General features: G+C 42.9%; 1 protein-coding gene across 1 annotated transcript in view; it reads right to left on the reverse strand.

Moving 5' to 3' along the window:
- The window catches only part of LRBA (LPS responsive beige-like anchor protein), a 558,416-nt gene that overhangs the window by 486,901 nt on the left and 50,910 nt on the right, over nt 1-20,605 (reverse strand). The window contains exons 3-5 of the mRNA XM_074950978.1: nt 3,027-3,258; nt 2,770-2,870; nt 719-814 (exon numbers count right to left, since the gene is read on the reverse strand). Of these exons, the coding sequence (XP_074807079.1) occupies nt 719-814; nt 2,770-2,870; nt 3,027-3,258 (429 nt within the window). The remainder of the gene's footprint in view (nt 1-718; nt 815-2,769; nt 2,871-3,026; nt 3,259-20,605) is intronic.

Genomic DNA, 20,605 nt, shown 5'->3' on the forward strand with positions numbered 1-20,605 from the left:
TTATATTTTCCTTGCAGCAATATTTTGGTAGTATTTCTTATGTGTAATAGAAATTGCAGTAAAACAGTGCAGTAAATGCTGATTTTTTTCCATATGGCCAGCATATAAATGAGTCAGCTCATAAAGACAGCATGTGCTGTTATATTCACATGTATGATGTCTGATCATTTGAAGGGGGGGAAGTCTCTGGGGAGGTTCTGTGTCTCCTGCCCATAAAAATGAACAGACAACAGAATTGAGCCAACTTTCAATTTGGTGCATTCTGGGGCTCTCTCAGGAGTGCCTCCCAAACGTGTATAATATTTGGGGATTCACTTGTGTGTTGCACACTAGGACAGACACCACTGCTAAGGAATACTGAGAGAAGAAATAAAGGCAGACAAAGATTCTGCTTGCAACAAATAAGAGTGAGTTAATTGAACCAATCTCACAAAATGGGCTATTGGCTATTAAGATATCGGCTATTACTTGTATCCAATCTTTCTTTAGCTTAGATCGTTTGTCCTTCCATAAATGTAGTGCATATTTAATAGTAACATATTTCAGTTAATCTTAATGTAGTTACCACCCTGGAAAAATAGCTCTCTAGGAACAATGTCAGACTGGTGAATATCACCGTATACATGGAACAAAACAGCCAAATGAGAATAGACGACAAAAAAGAGCCAGTAGTAAGAGTAGGATAACAAAGGTATAGAAAACGTATATAACTACTTACTGCAGCACTTTTTCCTGGAAAGTTGAAGAAGGCATCAGGACCATATTTATGAGGCATGTGTTTTAATACAGACAATAATTTTCCAGCATGTGGTGGCTATTAAAAGAAATTATCACAAATATCAAACATTTGTATGTTATTCTGATACATATTATAAAAAAGGATGCATTTTGACATATTTCTCATCTTTCCACAGACAAACATTAGGCTACCACATTACTCAGGAGAGTAATAGTCAAGGAACAGTATCAACTCAAAATTCATCTTAGATACCAACAGCCCAGTTCTAACTTTTCCTTTTCCAGCTAACTTTTCCTATTGAATTCAAGTGGCAATAATCTCCAAATAAAACCTGAGAGCTTACATCAATTTAATATATCAAGTGTTATAGTTATGGTTGCAGGCCAACAGTTGTAAGACTGTTTTTTCACTTGCCTATAACTTTCCAGAGGCCTGAAACTTTTAATGATTGGTCTTTCCCTGAGGTGGGAAGTAAAGAAATTCCTTTAAACTCCCTCAGAGTTATGGGGGGGGGGGGGGGAGAAAAAATCATGTTTTTCTTGCTTTCAGAAGAAACTTCAAACTGTTTGAGCCTAGGAAACAAAAAATAATAAACTTCAAACTTCATATGAAACCACTCACTGAAGACTAATCACTGTGCCATCTTAAAAAGGTATTTCAAAAATAAAAGCTCAAAGCAAATCAAAATGGTTCACACATGTTCACAGAAAATAATGGGGGGGGGGGGGAAGAGAGTACAGATCACAGTTTAAATTGACTGTCTGCAGCACTGTGGAACTGCATAAAAAGTTGGATAACTAGTGCTGCAGACAGTTGAGTTTAAGATTTAGAGAGCTGTGCAATTTCCTAGCAATGCAGCTATGTTTTTCTCCTCCTTCTCGCCTCTGTATTTGTTCTTTAAGAAGAAAATTAAATACAAACAAGAGAGTCAGAAAATAAAAACAACATTACAAAGAGTACCTTAACTCACCCACACTGAATATATGCAATATTTTTAACTACATTAGCCTTAAATTTATACCTTGATACACAGTATTTTCTATGTGATCAATTTGCAGTTTTGTTTAAAAATTGAAATTTTAATTGAATATTAGCATAGGTTTTTATATTTAATAGGCATTTGTTTTTAATCAGTAAGAAACCAGATCTGTGAAGCCTTTTCTCTATATTGAGCAGGTTATGTTAGGGACCACCAAAGCAGGATTACAAATATGTTTTCAATGAGCTTAGACCAATTCTTAAAGCAATTGCTTCTGCTGTCAAAGTAGTAGTTCTGATGTTTAGATTCCACCTGGAGGAGGAAGTATATTTGGTAGCATCAGTATCATATGAGGAGAAAAAAAGTAACTTTCAGGAGGGAGGTTGTCAGAGGTGTTCTGTTCTCCTATTCCACTCCAGGTGGAAACAGTAAAAAAATTATGCTAGGACTTTTCACTTGGATTTCGCTTTGAAATCAAGCAGCAAGTGGTATTACAAGACTGCCTTAAATTCAGATCTTTCTATAAATTCCTACTTCACTAACCAAATCAGTTTCTGCAATATTTACCCGAAGGAAAAAACAAAGTGAGAAAAGACACTCTTTGGGTTGTGTATGTGGGAGGTAGTTTTTAATTTACCTTTTTTAAATGTCTACATTTTTTTTTTTAAATCCTTTGCTTTTTTTTTTCCCCCTTGGTTTCATGTAACTGGAGTTATAAAAAGAAAAACAGGTACCTACTACCATCAAATTATTTCCGGGTATATAAAGAAGACAAGTGCGACCTGTTTGTCAGGGGGAAACCGGAGGCACTAAGTATCAGTATTTCTAGAGCGACCAAATGTAAATCTAACTGGTAACTTACTCACACTTCTACACCATCTATTTTATTACTAATATGCAAGAAGACATCTATTGATAATACTACTGCGGGGATCCCTACATCTTTGATAGCTTTCACATATGGTTATTAAAAATGTTTCTAAAATAGCCCTTTTTGTTTGGAAAGATTAGGAGACAGTATAACCAACATTAAGACAACAAAGTTGTTTACCCATTTTCCTTTTTCTCCTTGGAGTTTGCTGAAGAACAATTTTAGCTCCCGGACCGTCAAATTATAGCTAGCCAGCACTCCCAACATATCAACTAAGAGATCTGAAGGAAAAAATATTAAAATGATATACATGCAGCTCTGTACATAATGACAAAATGCTTATTCTTTTATTTTGTCAATAAAAGTGCTGTGTTAAGGTTTTATATAAAGACAGTCATATTTAGCTCAAATAAATGTATTGTCATCTAACGTCATACCTGCAATCATATTGTCAGTTTTATCAATTCTCTGTAGCACTTGTTCAACAAGCCCTACTTCTGTGCAGACTTGTAGATTCCGTATACTCTTCTTCAGGATTGCTGTAAACATGCTCCACACCTCAGCCTGGCAAGTGATGTCACATTTATCCAACAAGTCTACCATGCAGATAATACTCTCTCCTTCTTGGATAATAAAGTTCATTTCCAGATCAAAATGGCCCCCTACAAGCTTTAAGGAAAAAAAGGCAAAGCATTAGTAACAATCATTTCCAAACATCATTCTACATTTAGGTCTTGCTGTGCACGTTCCCAGGGATGTGTGCTGAAACATTTACAGAGGTTGTGGGGCTGGATTTAGATTAGACTAGGGAAGAGGAATTGGATGGTGGCAAACCGTGAATCCAATTGCTACTTCTGTTATGGATTCACTGTGTAACTTTGATGAAGACATTTGACCTTTCTGTGTTTCAGTTTGCCCATGTGTAAAAGCACTTCCCAAATAGGTAAGAGAACAGCTGCTGTGAAGAGCTGACCTACCTCACCGAAGTATTGCTCTTTACAAACATTTAGCTGCACTTCGGGTATATTAGATGAAAAGTGGATTGAAGCATCAACTGCAATTTTACTTCGTAAGCAAAGGTATGAGGTTGGGGGGGGTTATTTGTTCGTTTTCAAATTATAGCACAAAACAGTTGTATCTGAGTGAATGTTAATGATCATTTAAAAAGTGAAGGAACAGTAGCATTGGTTGGAGCCCAACATTAACGATTATGTCTCCTCCTACAGATCTGCTAATGCACTTAACTCCAGAAAAGCAACACTTCAGAACTTTCTGTCATGGACTTTGCTTGAACAGAAACTGGTGAGTATACCACATTAGGTGGTTTCTGATGTGCACAAGGCAACAGCTACAAAGAAATTAAACCTTATCTTCACTTGTGACCTGAACTAGAATTTAATTCTCTTGAGATTAACATACTAACCTACCAGTCTCACCAGGCCCTCATATTTCAAGACTTTTCTGCAAGTTAGATGAATATGAATACAGTACTGTGACATCTTAGATGTAAATTCAAGTTTGTGTTACATTTCCTTCCATTTACAGAAAGACTTTCTAAAAACGAAAAAAATAATTTTTTGGTGAATTCTGTTTCTTTAGATCTTTCAGGTATTTAGGTGCATGTCACAAGGCACTTTTCCCCTTCCTTCCTCCTCCCCTCATCTACCTTCCTAAGAAAATAATGTCATGATTTCAATTTGGGACACATATGAGAAAGTCAAATATCTTGATATGTTTGGGGAAGGGGAATGAGTAAATCTGAAGAGTTACATGTGGATATTTTCAAAACTAACTAAACAAGTGAATTATATTATTTGGACAGGTTTGATCAGTCACTTAGAATGACAGCTTAACAGTATCCAATTAGAAATTCAGTTGATTTCCTTCCTAAAGTTATACTGTGACAGAAGTCACCCCCCAAAATACTTATTCTTTCTTGCCATCCCATAAGCCCCTACAGCTCCATTCACTAGGTCAAGTATGTCCAACAGAACAAATTGTTGCCCTTAAATATTGTAAGTCAAACACTCAAATCACTGTAGAATATCCAAAAGATCCTAAATTTTGTTTCCAGGTTGGAAGCTGCACCTTTCAACATTCTGAACATAAAGCAGTGATGTCAAATACCATAAGAAATTGAGGAAGTTAGCAAAGGTGATTGAGGTTGTACTAAGAAACGGAGAGTTTCTGAATGACCATTTTAAAAAATTTATATTTCCCTTCCATTTTCACTTTTTCGGAATTGCAATAATTTAAGTAATTAAAGGAACATCGAAGAGTATTATCTAGTAAAGTCACAGGATTGGGAGTCAGGAGATATGAATTCTATTCCCAGCTTTGCCACCAACTTTCTCTCATCTTTATCAAGTAACTCAGTTTCTATCCCTCAGTTTCCCCCTTCTGCAAAATGAGGTTCATGTCTATCTTAATCCATTAGTGGTTGCCAAGTGCTTTGAGATCCTTGGGTGGAATGGGCTAAAGTAGTAACATCACAAAATGCATTTTTAAAAAAACTCAGAGAAAAAAAAAGCCTGAAGACAACTGGATCAAAAACAAGAAAGCGACTCTCAAATTACTATTTATTTTACATTGAATGCAAGCATATCACCCACCCTAATAGACTGATTGAGGCCTTCCTCAAAAGGACAGTCTCGCAAATGAAATTTGACTAAGAAACCAAAAAGTAAAAGTAATTCTTGGTGCAAATACAATGGCTATACGTTTGCTGTCAGCTAAGAGTCACACCATACTTTTTAATTTAATTAGGTATATAGTTTAACTAACCAATCAAGAGCTATCACATCAGAACTGTACAGGTCAACATTTAGTTGCAAATAAGATGACCCCACCTTCACCCTATCATTTCTACCATCAACCCTTCATTTTTGGCTACACATACCATTAACAGTAATCACCCATCCAGGAAACTGTCAAATTAATTTTCCAATCTAACCAGTGTAAACAAATATTTCAGCAGGTGTTACATTAAAAGTATATATCTAGTGCAGTCACTACGTTTTAAACATTTCTGTTTTAAGTAATACCTTTTGACAAAAAAATTGACAGAAGAAGCGGTATACACAAAGTGGACTATATTTGATGTACTCTATGCATGCATACCCATTAGATACACATAAGCACACACACTCTACAGTATGTCATATTAACCCTTTCTAATAGTGATTTGGAACTGATCAACCTTCAAATCACAAATTTGTTTCCGACGACAGCGATCATAATCCAGGCCCATGTACTGGCTAGTTATTATCTGAGCTGCAGTAATGGCTGTGCACAGCAAAATGTAATCTTCCCAAATGTCACAGTAAGTTATGAATATCTGAGCAGCTTAATGCACCTTACTAGCCATGAAGTGTGAGAATGTAATCTTATTACTTTTTTATGGTTGTATTTTTTTGAATAATGTAGCCTTTGAACTGATGTATAGTCTTTCCCTGCACTTTAGCATGATTTGGTCTCCTGTGTCATACAGTACATTTTTCAAAACTCTCCAATTCAACGTATTTTAAGTCTTAGGCTGAACTTCATAAACATTCTTTATAGCAACCCACAGGGTGGCATAACATTTTCTTTCTATAGGGTGTAGTATAATGTATAAGCATACAGCAATGATTTTAAAGCACAGTGTTCTAAGTATTCTAATACATCTTCACAAATTTTACATTATGTCTTTAACATCTGCCAGTTATATTTACTTTCAGAAAAAAAGTCATAACATCAATAGCTGGAGCTCTTCAGTAAGCACACGGAATTTCTGCATTTGGTACTCTGAGACTAGGGAGAACGTATACACTCTTCAATTCCAAGCCAACACAAACAGTCAAGCCCTAAGTATGTTTCTCTCTTTCCTAACCTTTCTAGAAATCAGCAGATTAGGAGTGAACTGTGCATATTAAGGTTTCCCTGCATTAGCAAAGCCTAGAAATGGAGAGAGAATAAAACAAATTTAAAGATGGGAATGAAATGACTGCTAGGAATTTTCCATCTGACTTAAGATGGAAGGAGGATTCACAAGATATAGGAAGACCTGCTGGGGCTTGTTTATTTGGTGCAGCTACTGCCCTTAGATATAGTCATTTTCAGACTTAACACATTCAGGGCTACCTCCTAATTATATACAGTAGCTACCAAACTCTGCCCTACTAGAAGATCAAGATTTAAGGATCTGGAATCATAATTACAGGGCAGCTGTATATGCCACTAATGAAAACATTTAAGAAACTTCAGGTAAATGGGGAGCTACTTTCCATCCACGGTGTAGCAAAAGTAACTAAATTAAGTCTGAGACCATATCAGGGTTCCCTCCCCACTCTGAACTCTAGGGTACAGATGTGAGGACCAACATGAAAGACCCGCCCCCAGGTTGTTTCTACCATCTTAGGCTAAAAACTTCCCCAAGGCACAAATCCGTCCTTGTCCTTGGATGGGTACTGCTGCCACCACCAAGTGAGTTAGACAAAGATTCAGGAAAGGGACCACTTGGTGGTGGCAGCAGTACCCACCCAAGGACAAGGCAGGATTTGTGCCTTGAGGAAGTTTTTAACCTAAACTGGTAGAACTAAGCTTAGGATGAAAGAAAGAACTCTTTCATGCAGGTCCCCACATCTGTATCCTAGAGTTCAAAGTGGGGAGGGAACCCTGACATGGTCTCAGACTTAATTTAGTTACTTTTGCAGACACAGTGACAGAGTGGTGGGATCATTTTGAACCAGAAGCACAAACCTCAGGATATTAAAAGGACTTTTTTTTTTTCCTTTTGGCTGCTTGGAAAGCAGTGAGGTTTGCTTTATTTTTATTTATTTATTTTTTAAAGGACTTTTTTTTTTTCTTTTAGCTGAGAGCAGCTGGAGTTTTTTTTTCTCTGCCTCAGGGCAGAGTAGTTAAATCCTGCAAGGGAATTCACAAGCTGTGGGGTTTTTTTCTTTCTAGCTCTAGGGTTAAGTTAGGCTAAGTGCAGAAAGGCTACGACGATAGAAAGTGACGTCCAGAAAAAACTGGAATTAGCCAGATTTGAAGCTGAGGAAAGACAGAAGGAACATGAAAGACAGCTGAAACTCAGACAGATGGAGATTGATACACAAGCGGCCAGAGAAAAAGCTGCTAGGGAGGCAGAAGAGGCTGCCCACAAGAGAGCTGTGGAGGCAGAAACACTCAGAGAAGAGGCTGCCCATGAGAGAGCTATGGAGGCCCAGCAGCATGCTCAGGAGGAGAAGGAAAGAGAGAGGAAGCATGTCCGTCCTGGCTGTTATGGAGTTGAAGAGACAAAACCCTTCAGCTGCTGACTCCACTTCCCCAAAAATCCACAAATGGGAGCAACTTTGTCCACAGTATGATGAATCCAGTGATATTGCTGAATATTTTCTCACCTTTGAGAGACTGTGCACCCTCCATGCAATTCCTGACAATGACATGACGACCACATTGGTAGCAAAATTGACTGGAAGAGCTCTGGACATATTCAACAATATGCCTATTGAGGATGCTTCTAACTATGGTAAATTTAAGGATTTGGTTTTGAAACAATTTCAAATTACACCTGAAACTTACAGAGTAAAATTTAGAGCCCTTCAGAGAGGGGCTGGACTAAGTAATGTGGCTTATGTAAACCAGATGAAGGATCTGTTAGATAAATGGGTCAAAGGCAGGGATGTAACTAGCAGTTCCTGACTATGACCAATGATGATGTAAAACATTGTTTATGGGATAAGAAAATGGACTCAGCAGAAAGTCTTGCTTCTTATGCTGATCAATATGATCAGGCGGGGCAAATCAGAACAAAACGGGTGGAAGAGCAGAGAGGAACAACCCTGGTCGCAGTTGGAGAGGATACCAGAAGGGACACCCCGAGACCACACACTACCACCGGGGGCAGCCCAAGGCCTCAGCTACACCCCAAGGAAAACCCAAGACACCTTATCGCCCCACCACACCATTCTCCAGCAAACCACCCCACCCCAGTGACCAGTCAGCTGGGGCATGTAAAGGCCAACTGCCCCAAAAACCCCAATAGATTACAGTTCATTGCACCAGGGTCACACCAAAGGACCTCATGCCCAAATGCCTCCCAAATACCCTCAGAGCGAAGGGAAACTGTGAATGTGGGTGGGAAAAAGTTTATCGTGTGGAGGGACACTGGAGCACAAAAGTGTCAGCTATCCACCAATCCTTAGTGGACCCCAACTTAATCAACCCGGACGTCCAAGTGACAATTCAACCCTTCAAGTCAAACTCTTTTGACTTGCCTACAGCCAAGTTGCCTGTCCAGTACCAGGGCTGGTCAGGAATGTGGACTTTTGCAGTCTATGATGATTATCCCATTCCCATGCTGCTGCGGGAAGACATAGCCAACCATGTGAAGCTAGCCAACAGGGTGGGAATGGTCACCCGCAGCCAGGCTAAGCAAGCTTTCATACCTATCCCTGTTCCTGAACCTTCCACCAGGGCCCCGTCTGTGTTACCAGAGACCCAGACTGAGGTGGTGGAACAGCACTAGTGGATCCAGTCGCAGAGACCAAGCCAGAGCCAGGCCCAGAACTGGAACAGGCAGAGCAGAGCAACCAACATCAGAACCATTGCCAGCACTGAATCCAGCACTTACAAACCCGTCTACATCTCCAATACAAGAGGGCACCACCGAGCCTGCACTGGCAGCAGCAGATGACCCTACACAAGAGGCTCAGCCAGAGCCCGAAATACCCCATAGTGCACCAGCGGAGAGCGGTTCACAGTCAATGGAAACAGCCCCATCCCCTACATCACTTCCAGAGGGACCAAGCCCAAGTCCACAAACCAATGAGGAACTGATGTCTCCAGCATCAAAGGAACAGTTCCAGACCGAACAGGAAGCAGATGAAAGCCTCCAAAGAGCTTGGACGGCGGCATGGAGCAACCCACTGCCTCTCCGCTCTTCTAATCGATCCCGGTTTGTTGTATAAAAGTCCTCTTTCTACAAGGAAACTCTTTCTGGTGGGCACGAGGAAAACTGGCATCCTCAGAGACAGTTGGTAGTTTCAACTAAGTACTGGGTCAAGCTCTTGAGTTTAGCCCAGGATCATCCTAGTGGCCATGCTGGAGTGAACAGGATCAAAGACCGTTTGGGGAAGTCCTTCCACTGGAAGGGAATGGGCAAGGACATTTCTATCTATGCCCGGTCTTGTGAGGTGTGCCAAAGAGTGGGAAAACTCTAAGACCAGGTCAAAGACTCTCTACAGCCACTCCCCATCATTGAGGTTCCATTTCGGCAAGTAGCTGTGGATATTCTGGGTCCTTTTCCAAAAAATACATCCTGCCTTTCATGGATTTTGCCACCCGATGGCCGAAGCAGTAGCTCTAAGCAACACCAGAGCTAAAAGTGTGTGCCAGGCCTTAACAGACATTTTTGCCAGGGTAGGTTGACCCTCCGACATCTTTACGGATTCGGGAATTAATTTCCTGGCAGGAACCATGAAAAGCCTTTGGGAAGCTCATGGGGTGAAACCACTTGGTTGCCACCCCTTACCACCATCAAACAAATGGCCTGGTGGAGAAGTTTAATGGAACTTAGGGGGCCATCATATGTAAATTCATAAATAAGCACCCCAATGATTGGGACCTAGTGTGGCAGCAGTTGCTCTTTTCCTACAGGGCTGTACCACAGCCCAGTTTAGGGTTTTCACCATTTGAACTTGTGTATGGCCGCAACGTTAAGGGACCATTATAGTTGGTGAAACAGCAGTGGGAGGGTTTTAAACCTTCTCTGGTAATTAACATTCTGGACTTTGCAAACAACAAAATACCCTCTGAACCTCTTTAGCTCTTCCTAGAGAAAATCTAAAAGATGCTCAGGAAGAGCAAAAAGCCTGGTGTGATAAAGATGCCAGAGAGCATTCCTTCAAAGTAGGGGACCAGGTCATGGTCTTGAAGGCGCTCCAGGCCCATAAGATGGAAACATCATGGGAAGGGCCATTCACAGTCCAAGAGTGCCTGGGAGCTGTTAACTGTCTCATAGCACCCCCCATCTCAAACCTAAAGCCTAAGGTGTACCATGTTAATTCTCTAAAGCCCTTTTATTCCAGAGAATTAAAGGTTTGTCAGTTTACAGCCCAGGGAGGAGATGACGTTGAGTGGACTGAAGCTCTCTACTACGAAGGAAAAAGTGACTGTGGCATGGAAGAGGTGAACCTCCCAATGACCCTCGGACGTATGCAGCGACAGCAGATCAAAGAGCATGCACTAGCTTCGCACCAATGTTCTCAGCCACCCCAGGATGGACCGAACGGGCATACCACTCCACTGACACACGTAATGCTCACCCAATTAGAGCCCAACCTTACCGGGTGTCTCCTCCAGCCAAAACTGCTATAGAACGGGAGATCCAGGACATGCTACAGATGGGCGTAATCCGCCCCTCTAACAGTGCATGGGCATCTCCAATGCCTCTAATTCCCAAACCAGATGGGGAGATACGCTTTTGCATGGACTACCGTAAGCTAAATGCTGTAACTCACCCAGACAACTACCCAATGCCACACACAGATGGAGCTATTGGAGAAACCGGGACATGCCCAGTTCATCTCTACCTTAGACTTAACCAAGGGGTACTGGCAAGTACCGCTGGATGAATCCGCCAAGGAAAGGTATAGACTGTATGAATTTAATGTGCTCCCTTTCGGGCTGCGAAATGCACCCGCCACTTTCCAAAAACTTGTAGATAGTTTCCTAGTGGAATTGGGAGAATCTGCAGTCGACTACCTTGACGATGTGGTCATATTTTCGGATTCATGGGCAGAACACCTGGAGCATCTGCAAAAAGTCTTCGAGCGCCTAAGGGAGGCAGGACTAACTGTTAAGGCTAAAAGTGTCAAATAGGCCTAAACAGAGTGACTTACCTTGAACACCAGGTGGGTCAAGGATCAACCAACCCCCTACAGGCCAAAGTGAATGCTATCCAAAACTGGCCTGTCCCAAAGTCAAAGAAACAGGTCCAATCCTTAGGCTTGGCCAGATATTACAGACGATTTGTACTGCACTACAGCCAAACCGCCGCCACACTGACAGACCTAACCAAAAATAAACAGCCAAATGCAGTTCAGTGGACTGAAGAATATCAGAATGCCTTTAACCAGCTTAAAGCAACACTCATGTCTGACCCTGTGCTAAGAGCCCCAGACTTTGACAAACCTTTCCTAGTAACCACAGATGTGTCCGAGCGTGGTGTGGGAGCAGTTTTAATGCAGCAAGGACCAGATCAAGAATTCCATGCTGTCGTGTTTCTCAGCAAAAAACTATCTGAGAGGGAAAGCCACTGGTCAATCAGTGAAAAGGAATGTTATGACATCGTGTACACTCTGGAAAAGCTACGCCCATACATTTCGGGACAGAGTTTCCACCTGCAAACCGACCATGCTGCTCTGAAGTGGCTTCATACTGTTAAGGACAATAACAAAAAACTTCTTTGGTGGAGTTTAGCTCTCCAAGATTTTGGTTTTGAAATACAACACATTTCAGGAGCTTCTAATAAGGTGGCTGATGCACTCTCCCATGCAAGTTTCCCAGAATCAACTGGTTAAAATCGTCCTTGAAATGTGGAAATTGTTAGTTTTTATATAATCAGTAGTATATCTAGAGATGCATGTGACTTATTAACTCTGTTTTCTCCTATAACTCCAGGAAGAAATCACAGCCAGTGTGGTACAGGCTGTCCAGCACAATCTGTGATTTGGGGGGGGCGTGTCATAACCATACAGCTAAGGCTAGCCTAGAATTCCTCCTTACCTGTAAGGGGTTAAGAAGCTCAAATAACCTGGTTGGTATCTGACCAAAAGGACCAATGGGGAAAGAAGATACTTTCAAATCTGCGAGGGAGGCTTTGTTTGTGCTCTTTGTTTTGTGTGTTCTCTGGAGAAGCAAAGAAGCATCAGGTCAGAAAACTCCTTCTCCTAAAATCATCCTAAAATGAGTCTCAATATTGCAAAAAGAGTAAATAAATAAGGCAAGGCGCGTTAGATTATCTTTTGTTTTTAGCTTGTGAATTTTCCCTGTGCTAAGAGGGAGGTTTATCCCTGTTTTTTTGTAACTTTAAAGTTTTTGTAACTTTGAAGTTTGATGGAGCTAGTGTGCTAAAAATACAGTGTATACTCCTGAGGGCATTCTGTGGCAAAAATTAAAAATTCTGTGCAAAAAAAATTCTGTGCACAATATTTTAAGATTCTACAAAATTCTACAAACTGTATTTGTCAAATAAATGTGGAGGCTCAAGCATGGCATTGGGGAGCACAGGCCACTGACTGCACAGAGGTGGGAGATCACTGTGCAGCTTCCCCCTGGGACACAGACTCAGCGGTGAGGCTACACCCAATCCTGACACAGTGCAAGGACCGGGCCTGCCACAGAAATACCCCAGAGCCCTGCCCCTCTGTGCCAGGTGTGGGCAGGCAGGCTCAGCAAGGCAAGATTCAAGTGTGGAGGGGCTTAATGTGAGGGGATCCAGGTGTGGGTTGAAAGGGTTCTGTGTGGGCCAATCTGGGTGCAAGCAGCTCAGTGGGGGATCTAGATGCAAGGAGAGGGGGAATCTGGATGCACAGGGACTTGTTGGGGGGGGGTTCTGGGTGTGTCAATGGGACTCTGCCGGGGGATCCAGGTGAAAGTAGTTGGGGCTCAGCAGGAGGAAAGTCTGGGTGTGTGTGGGGGGGAGATAGAGCTCAGCAGGGGGGTTCAGTGGTGGGGTCTAGATGCTGGGGGAGTGGGGCTCAGTGTGATGGGGATCCAGGTGCATCTGGTTCGGGCTCGGTATGGTGGGGATCCAGGTGGCTCATCGGGGTGGTGCAGGGGGAGTGAGGCTCATTGGAGGGGTTTCTGAGTGCGGGGGGATGAGGCTTGGCAGGAGAGTCTGGATGCATGGGGGTTGGGCAAATGGGGGAGAAGCTCCCCATACAGTGATCCCTCCCATGGCAGCTGAGGAGCGACAGGTGAAGGAAGCACAGGGGTGGGGGGTGGGGTGGAGTGTTTGCAGAGCTTCCCATAGCCAGCAGAGAAATCTGGGGGTGGGTCTGACACAGCTCTGGATGCCATGCAGGGGAAGAGGAAGTCCCGTCCTCCCCTGCCCAGTCAGGACTAGCAGCTGAGCCTGGCGCAGGTAGGAGCCACCAGCCGGGTCTTCCCAAGTCCTGCCTCCTGCCCCACAGTGATTTACTTCTCTACTGGCTGCCCTGGGTACCCAAAACATACTGTGGGGGGGGGTCACATGACCGTTCTTGAGGTTTCCTTTGGCTTCCCCATCAGAAAGTTATTTTTCTGCGGAGAAGCAAAGAAATCTGAGGGGAACATAAATTCTGTGCATGCACAGTGGCGCAGAATTCCCCCCAGGAGTAAGTGTAGCAGCATACATCCTGCGTACTGCCTGTCCAAGATGCCAGGTACGTACTCAGCAGCCAGCCAGTGCCACAACTTGCACCTTTACAGCTACACTATCTTTAGTGCACTAGCTGGATCAGAACTAACTAGCTGGATCAGTATGTCTTCTCATTCTGGGAATTACACCCCAGCTCAAGTACAGACATACCCCAAGGCTACTTCTACACTGCAACCAGGGGAATAATTGGCAGCGCATATAGAAAAGCTTTTTTCTAGCTAGCTCACTAAAACAGCAGTGAAGATGCAGCAACATGGCTGTACAAGCCCACCTAACCCCCCCAACCCAGGTATGTACTTGCATTGTTAGCTTGTGTCAATGCCTGCACCGCTGCATCCTCACTCCTATATTAGCAAGTTAGTTAAAATAAGAATAGTGCAGGTAGGTCTGCACAAACTGCAAATTACTCCAAATTGCAGAGTAGATGTATCCTTAAATAAGCACTTTCTAGACCATTTATGGCTTTGGCTTTATAGGTGAAGACCAACCCTTAACTTTATCCAAACAGTAACTGGCAGCCAGTGCACCTCCTGGATTACCAGCGTCAAGTGCTCCCTCTCAATAAGCAGTCTGATGCATTTATGACAATTTCAGTCTCTGAATGGTTTTAAGGTACATCCCAATGTAGAGCAATAGTATCAACTTGAAGTGGTGAAGGCATGGATAACTGTGGCAAGGCCCACATCCAAAAGAAAACTCTCTGTCCAGGCACACCTGGTAAGATGCAGGTACTGTTTTAACATGATCTAACCACAACTGGAGGCCTAAAGGCCCCCCAAGTTGAAAATTCTGGTGACCAATGAGGGATGCAATCAGGGGGCTGATAATACCTTTGCCAACTCCTCCAACTGCTTCCTCCTTGACCTACCATCATCTCAGCCTTGCGCACACTCATCCATGTCCTCAAGTAATTATCAGTTTATCCAAACAGCATCAGAAGAGATGTTGGTTTTACACCAATAGTGGACTTTCTGTTACCTCCCATTGTGCTGCTTTTGTTCTTATCCGTACATTTCACAGTTTTTAAATTCAAAAACCTCTCTGCAAGAAATCAAGGGTGATAAAGTTTTATGACCTAGCCTGTAGTAATCATCATAGCAAACAGGTACTTTCAGAGCACTATACCCACTGATCCTTCCTGACAGCATCTCCTCCAACAAGAGCAGCAAGTTTTAGTTTCAGACTCTGATGCAAGCAACAGAGCTGATACTCCCTGTCTAGCTCTTCACTACTGTAACCCTCTTCAGTATTCAGTGAGCAGAATGTAATGAAGTATAATAATTTAACTATTTTTTTCCATCTTCTCTTCTGAAAGTTTAAAATGAGAGAGAAAGACATGAAAACTGAAAGAGGAAAGTAACTTTTTCTCTCTCTTATTCTGTTGCTTTCCTTCCCCCTGTTAAGCTCCTGTCATTTACCTAACAAATAACATGGGTTGTGAGCTTAGGGCAGGTTGTAGCAAGAGTGGCATCTCCCACTCATTTCACACCCACATTTACCTACCTACTTTTGTATTGTCCATTCAATTTTACTATTATTGACAGTGTGATCAGAAGTGCTGAATCAGAAAAATAATGTAGAAACCTTTACAGAGGTTATGAAAAGTGAATCCCACATTTAAATTTCCTCTGCTGCTACATGGGGATCTCTCTCACATTGGAGTCTTGGTAAAATAAAGGTTTTGGGACATGCATTGACAGGGGGAGAGGGTTTGAGTCTCCTACTGACAGTCACCATTGGACCTGTGATGGCCAATATGGCATTACATTTAATTTTTGAACACAGTATGGATCTCTGCACAGGTAATTTTATATTCTGAATTCAAAGTCATGATTCCCTCTCTGGGAGAGCCTTAAGCATATGCCTACACCACAATTTAAGGTGTAATTGAAGTGCAGGTATGCCTACCCATCTGCTTTAATCTAGCCTGCATAGGTAACAGCAGCTGTCCAGATGCAGCAGCACAAGCTTCAGCATTGGCCAGCCACCCAAGTATCTGCCTACCAAACTTCCAGGCTATATATTTGAGTCATCAGCCCCTTTTGGGGGGTCCGTGCCACCATCTTCACTGCTATTATCCACACGAGCTAGACTAATCTAACACAGGTATGCTTACTGCGCCACAATTATACCTTACATTGCAATGTAGGTGTACTGTCAGTGACAATATATCATCTCCTCCAACTCATCAAAAGGAAGAGGAAAATTGTGCTTCTAAGAAACAAGATTCTTTAGGATTTCAGATCAATAAGAATGTTTAAGTGTATAAGCCAATACTCATATTTGTAGTTTTACGACCAGTTTTTCCTCAACTTACATGACAAGACTTGAGTTTGTGGTGTTAGGTTTCCACTACAGAAGCTGAAAGCACACATCTGTGTCCTGTCTAGATGGGCAAAAAGGGTGCTTCTTTCCTGTCTTGTTAGTCTGTTGTACAACACAGCAACAAAATTTGTAACTTAGACTGCACTCAGAAACTGTGACCCATGAATAGACATGCTATCCTAGTTTTAAAAAGTTGGATAAAATTTTGTTACAAGTCTAAATCTAGATAAAATTTATGCCCTTTTTTCCCAAAAACCTTTTCCAATTTCTTCATTAATAGCCTTAAATATGGCCTTTATTTTAAAAATGAATCTATTGCAGCAAATTTTAATCAGAGACACCTTTTAAATATATACAAGTAAGATATGACTCCAGGATATGGTCTAATAATATGCAAATATGTGCCTCCATAAAGGAGATGAAATTTCGTAAATCCATTACATCAGATTCATATATGTGCATTGAAAGCCACTAAATCATTTAAACCATGATACAGAGAACCTTTTTAAATTTGCATTTATCTACAGTAAATACTGCCATGTTCTTTAATAGCTTGCTAGTGCAATCTTGGCAAACTAGTGATTTACAGTTGTGACATATTTTAAAAATCAGAAATCTGTCATTGTATGACAGCCAGTAGAAAGTCTGTTCAAGTTACATTACTCTGAATTTAAACTCACTAGGATGTGAAAAGCACTATGCCATGTTACTATTTTAGTTACCCCATTATTTACCTCCCTACTTTACAGAATTGTATTATCTGTAATATCTCTAAATTTTACACATTACTTTCATTTCAATTTTGAATATTTTTATAAATAGATTATTTCAGGGTCTAGGCATGCTGATGTTTTATTAAGACCACTTAATCCCACAAAGACAAATCCAGAAACAAACTCACCAGCTAACAAAAATAAACATCCATATCCTTAGAACAGAAGATTGAGGTGTGGTCTACCCTTAAAAGTTAGGTCGACATAACTGTGTTTGTCAGGAGTCTGAAAAATCCACACCCCTGTCCAACACAGCTATGTCGACCGAAGAATGCTTCCATCTACATAGCTACCATCATTTGACGACGTGGTTATCCTACACCAATAGAAAAACCCCTTCTGTTTGCGTAGGCTACATCTGTACTATGAGGAGGTTATGCCAGCATAGCTACGGAAATATCGCTATAGTGGCACAGTCTCTGTAGCGCAGATATTCCTCCAATGCCAGGTTCCGGCCATGGGTGGTTGGTGTGCCCTGGTCAGCTGCCAAGTTACGATCGGGAAATGAGTAGTGGGGTCAGGAGCAAGCCAGGTCAAAATGCTGGGAAGTCAGGGTCAGGCACTAAGTTGTAGGCAGCAGGCAATAGCACCATTGGAGACAAGGCAGATCAGGATACCAGGAAGTCAAGGTTTGGTGCCAGGTTACAGACAGCAATTGAATAGTGAAGTCAAGGACAAACCAGGGTCAGAAGCCAAAGTCTATGGTCCATCACAAACAGGGTCTGGAGCAGAAGCCAGCAGGCAGTCTGTGTTGTTGCTCAGTCGGCTTCTCATGATGGCTTCCTTGTTGAAGTATTAGTACTGGCCGATCAGTGGGCTATAAGGGTCCGACACCCAAGCCCTACTGGGCACTACCTCCTGCTGAGCTTAGCCTCATAGGGCTCTCCTGTGAGAGCCAAATCTAAGCCTCCAGTGGCGATGCAGAGGTGTCAGCAGCGCAGAACCCCCATAATCCCAGGTTCTAGCTTTGCAAGTTCTTAAACTCGGTGCCCCATATACCAATCCTCAGAAGACTGTCTCTCCTTCCCCCTGGGTTTTTCACCCCACAGAACTACTAAAAGGATGGGGTTTGCAACACGTTACAAAAATAAGTTGACAATCTGCAGTTTCTTTAGTTTCCCCAAACAAAGCGTAGCCCCACCCTGGCATGCATTGCACTAACCCAGGGGTTGGCAACCAGTGGCTCCAGAGCCCCATGCGACTCTTTGGCTGCCCCCTTGCGGTCAGCCTTTCTTTGAGGGGGGTGCGAGTTGGAGGCTCTGGCCAGGAGGCGCTTACCACAGGTGACTCCCGGACAGCAGCACAGCAGGGCTCAGCAGGTCGCCTGCCTGCCCTGGCTCCACGCCGCTCCCGGAAGCGGCTGGCTGCTGGCACGTCTCTGCGCACCCATAGGCGGGAGGAGAGCAGTGAGTCTCCGTGCATTGCCCGCAAGCACCTCCCCCTCAGCAGGGGCACACAGACGTGCCAGCAGCCAGCCGCTTCCAGGAACGGCGTGGAGCCAGGGCAGGCAGGCAGGCAGCCTGCTGAACCCTGCTGCACCGCTGGTCAGAAGCCACCTGTGATAAGCACCTCCTAGCCAGAGCCTGCACCCCACACCCCTTCCAACACCCCAACCCCCTGCCCCAGGTCAGAACCCCCTCCTGCACGCAAATTCCCTCCCAGACCCCACGCCCTCTCCTGCACCCCAATCCCCTGCTTTGTAATCAAGGAAGACTGGCACCCAGCAGAAAAGGTGGGAGGTTTTCATCCGGGGATTCAGAGTCTGATACAAAGGCAGGGTGAGGCTCTCATAAACACATAATCCACCACAGCACGGGTGTAGTTATTGTGTCCTCTCAGGTACGCAATGCTCCTGGCACCCTGTGATTCAGAAGGGCAAAGACCATTCAGCCCCCAATACACAATATGCACACATATTGTACAGTGACATCGCATTACTGTGACCCCCTGGCCTTATTCAGAGCCTTACTTGAGGGACTGTCACGTCACTGCAGGCCCTGTAGCAAATGCATTTTAACAAACCCAAATCGGAATGCAAGTATTTGCAGGACAGATGGTCCAAACTTATCTGTAACATCAGTAGGCCCTAACTGAGATCAGGTCCCTGTTGTGCTAGGTACTGTACAAACGCAGGGGGTGTGCCTACATTGCTATCAGAAGCATGATTGCAGCTCTGTTAGCTTTAATCTAGCTACTCTGGTTAACGATATCAGCGAAGATGCAGCTTCATGGACCCAGCATGATTTAACACCATGGCTACATACCCAGGCTGTGGGCAGTCTAGTACAGTCCTTGCTGAAGCACCTACATTCTAGTCGTATTGAAAGTATTGGTGAGCAGTAATAATTGAACATATTAAAGTTACTATTAGTTGATAAATTCTAACTCTACAAGTAGCTTTGCGTGTGATGCGGCTCTTGAGATATATTGGTCAAAGACAAAAACGAAAAATGGCTCTTCTTTGAAAGGTTGCCAACCGCTGCACTAACCTAATATTCAGGTGACTAAATCCCTCTAGGGAGCACAGATTGTTATACCAATAAATTAAAAACCAGCAGGATCTTATTAAAGAAGTTCTGTATTAAAATCACAAATGAGTTTGATTCCCCATAGTTTAAATTCCAGGGTATTACTAATTAAGAGGTCTCTTGGTTTTTGGTACTGTTTCTCTCCCTCTATGTGTGAAACTTGCAAGCTGCTAATTGCGTTAGTACATTCTAAGACAGAGTCTGTTCTCAAAGCAATTCACAGAGAGAGAGACTCAAAGCAATACTCTAACAACAGAAACAGCACCCAGAGACTCCCCGCCCTTTTGTTGTATTAACAATTATGATTAAAATAGAGATAGAGGATGTATGTGGATGGATGCTTGGTGTGGATAATAACTGAATGATCAGGGAGGTGCCAGCCTAAGAATCCAGTGTCCATCGGCTGAAGAAGGCGTCAAGTGGAAATAACCAGAGGACCCCCGGTGGGCAGACTGGAATCCACCCAACAGCCTCAAGAATGGGAGAACCAAAGAACAAGATAACATCTAGCAGCACGGAGCCATCAGGAATGTGCCATCTGCTGATTGATTCAGCAACAGCATGATGAAGCAATTCCCACAGACTGACCTAGGAAGAAATTCCTATAAAAAGAGACTCTAAAAAGTGAGAACTTTGGGGTCTGATTCTGCAAACCAACTTCCAGGAGCATCAGATGAGCATCTGACAAGGCCCTGCTCCCTCCTCATGTCCAGGCCACCTGGCCAGTGGCTTGGCATGAGCAACTCTAAGGCTGGTAACTATGATAACAACCTTGCAGAACCTGTGTGTGTGTGTGTGTGTGTGTGTGTGTGTGTGTGTGTGTGTGTGTGAGTGAGTGTGTGTGTGAATGAATGTGTGAATAAATATGAGATTGAATGGAATGTTATAGCTGTAACTAACTGTTCACTATGGTTCTTTCTGTATTCACAATAAATGTGGTATTTTGCCTTTTTCCCTTTAATAAGATCCTGCTGGTTTTTAAT

Source organism: Natator depressus, chromosome 4, assembly GCF_965152275.1.
Source record: "Natator depressus isolate rNatDep1 chromosome 4, rNatDep2.hap1, whole genome shotgun sequence".
Taxonomy (NCBI): Eukaryota; Metazoa; Chordata; order Testudines; family Cheloniidae; genus Natator; species Natator depressus.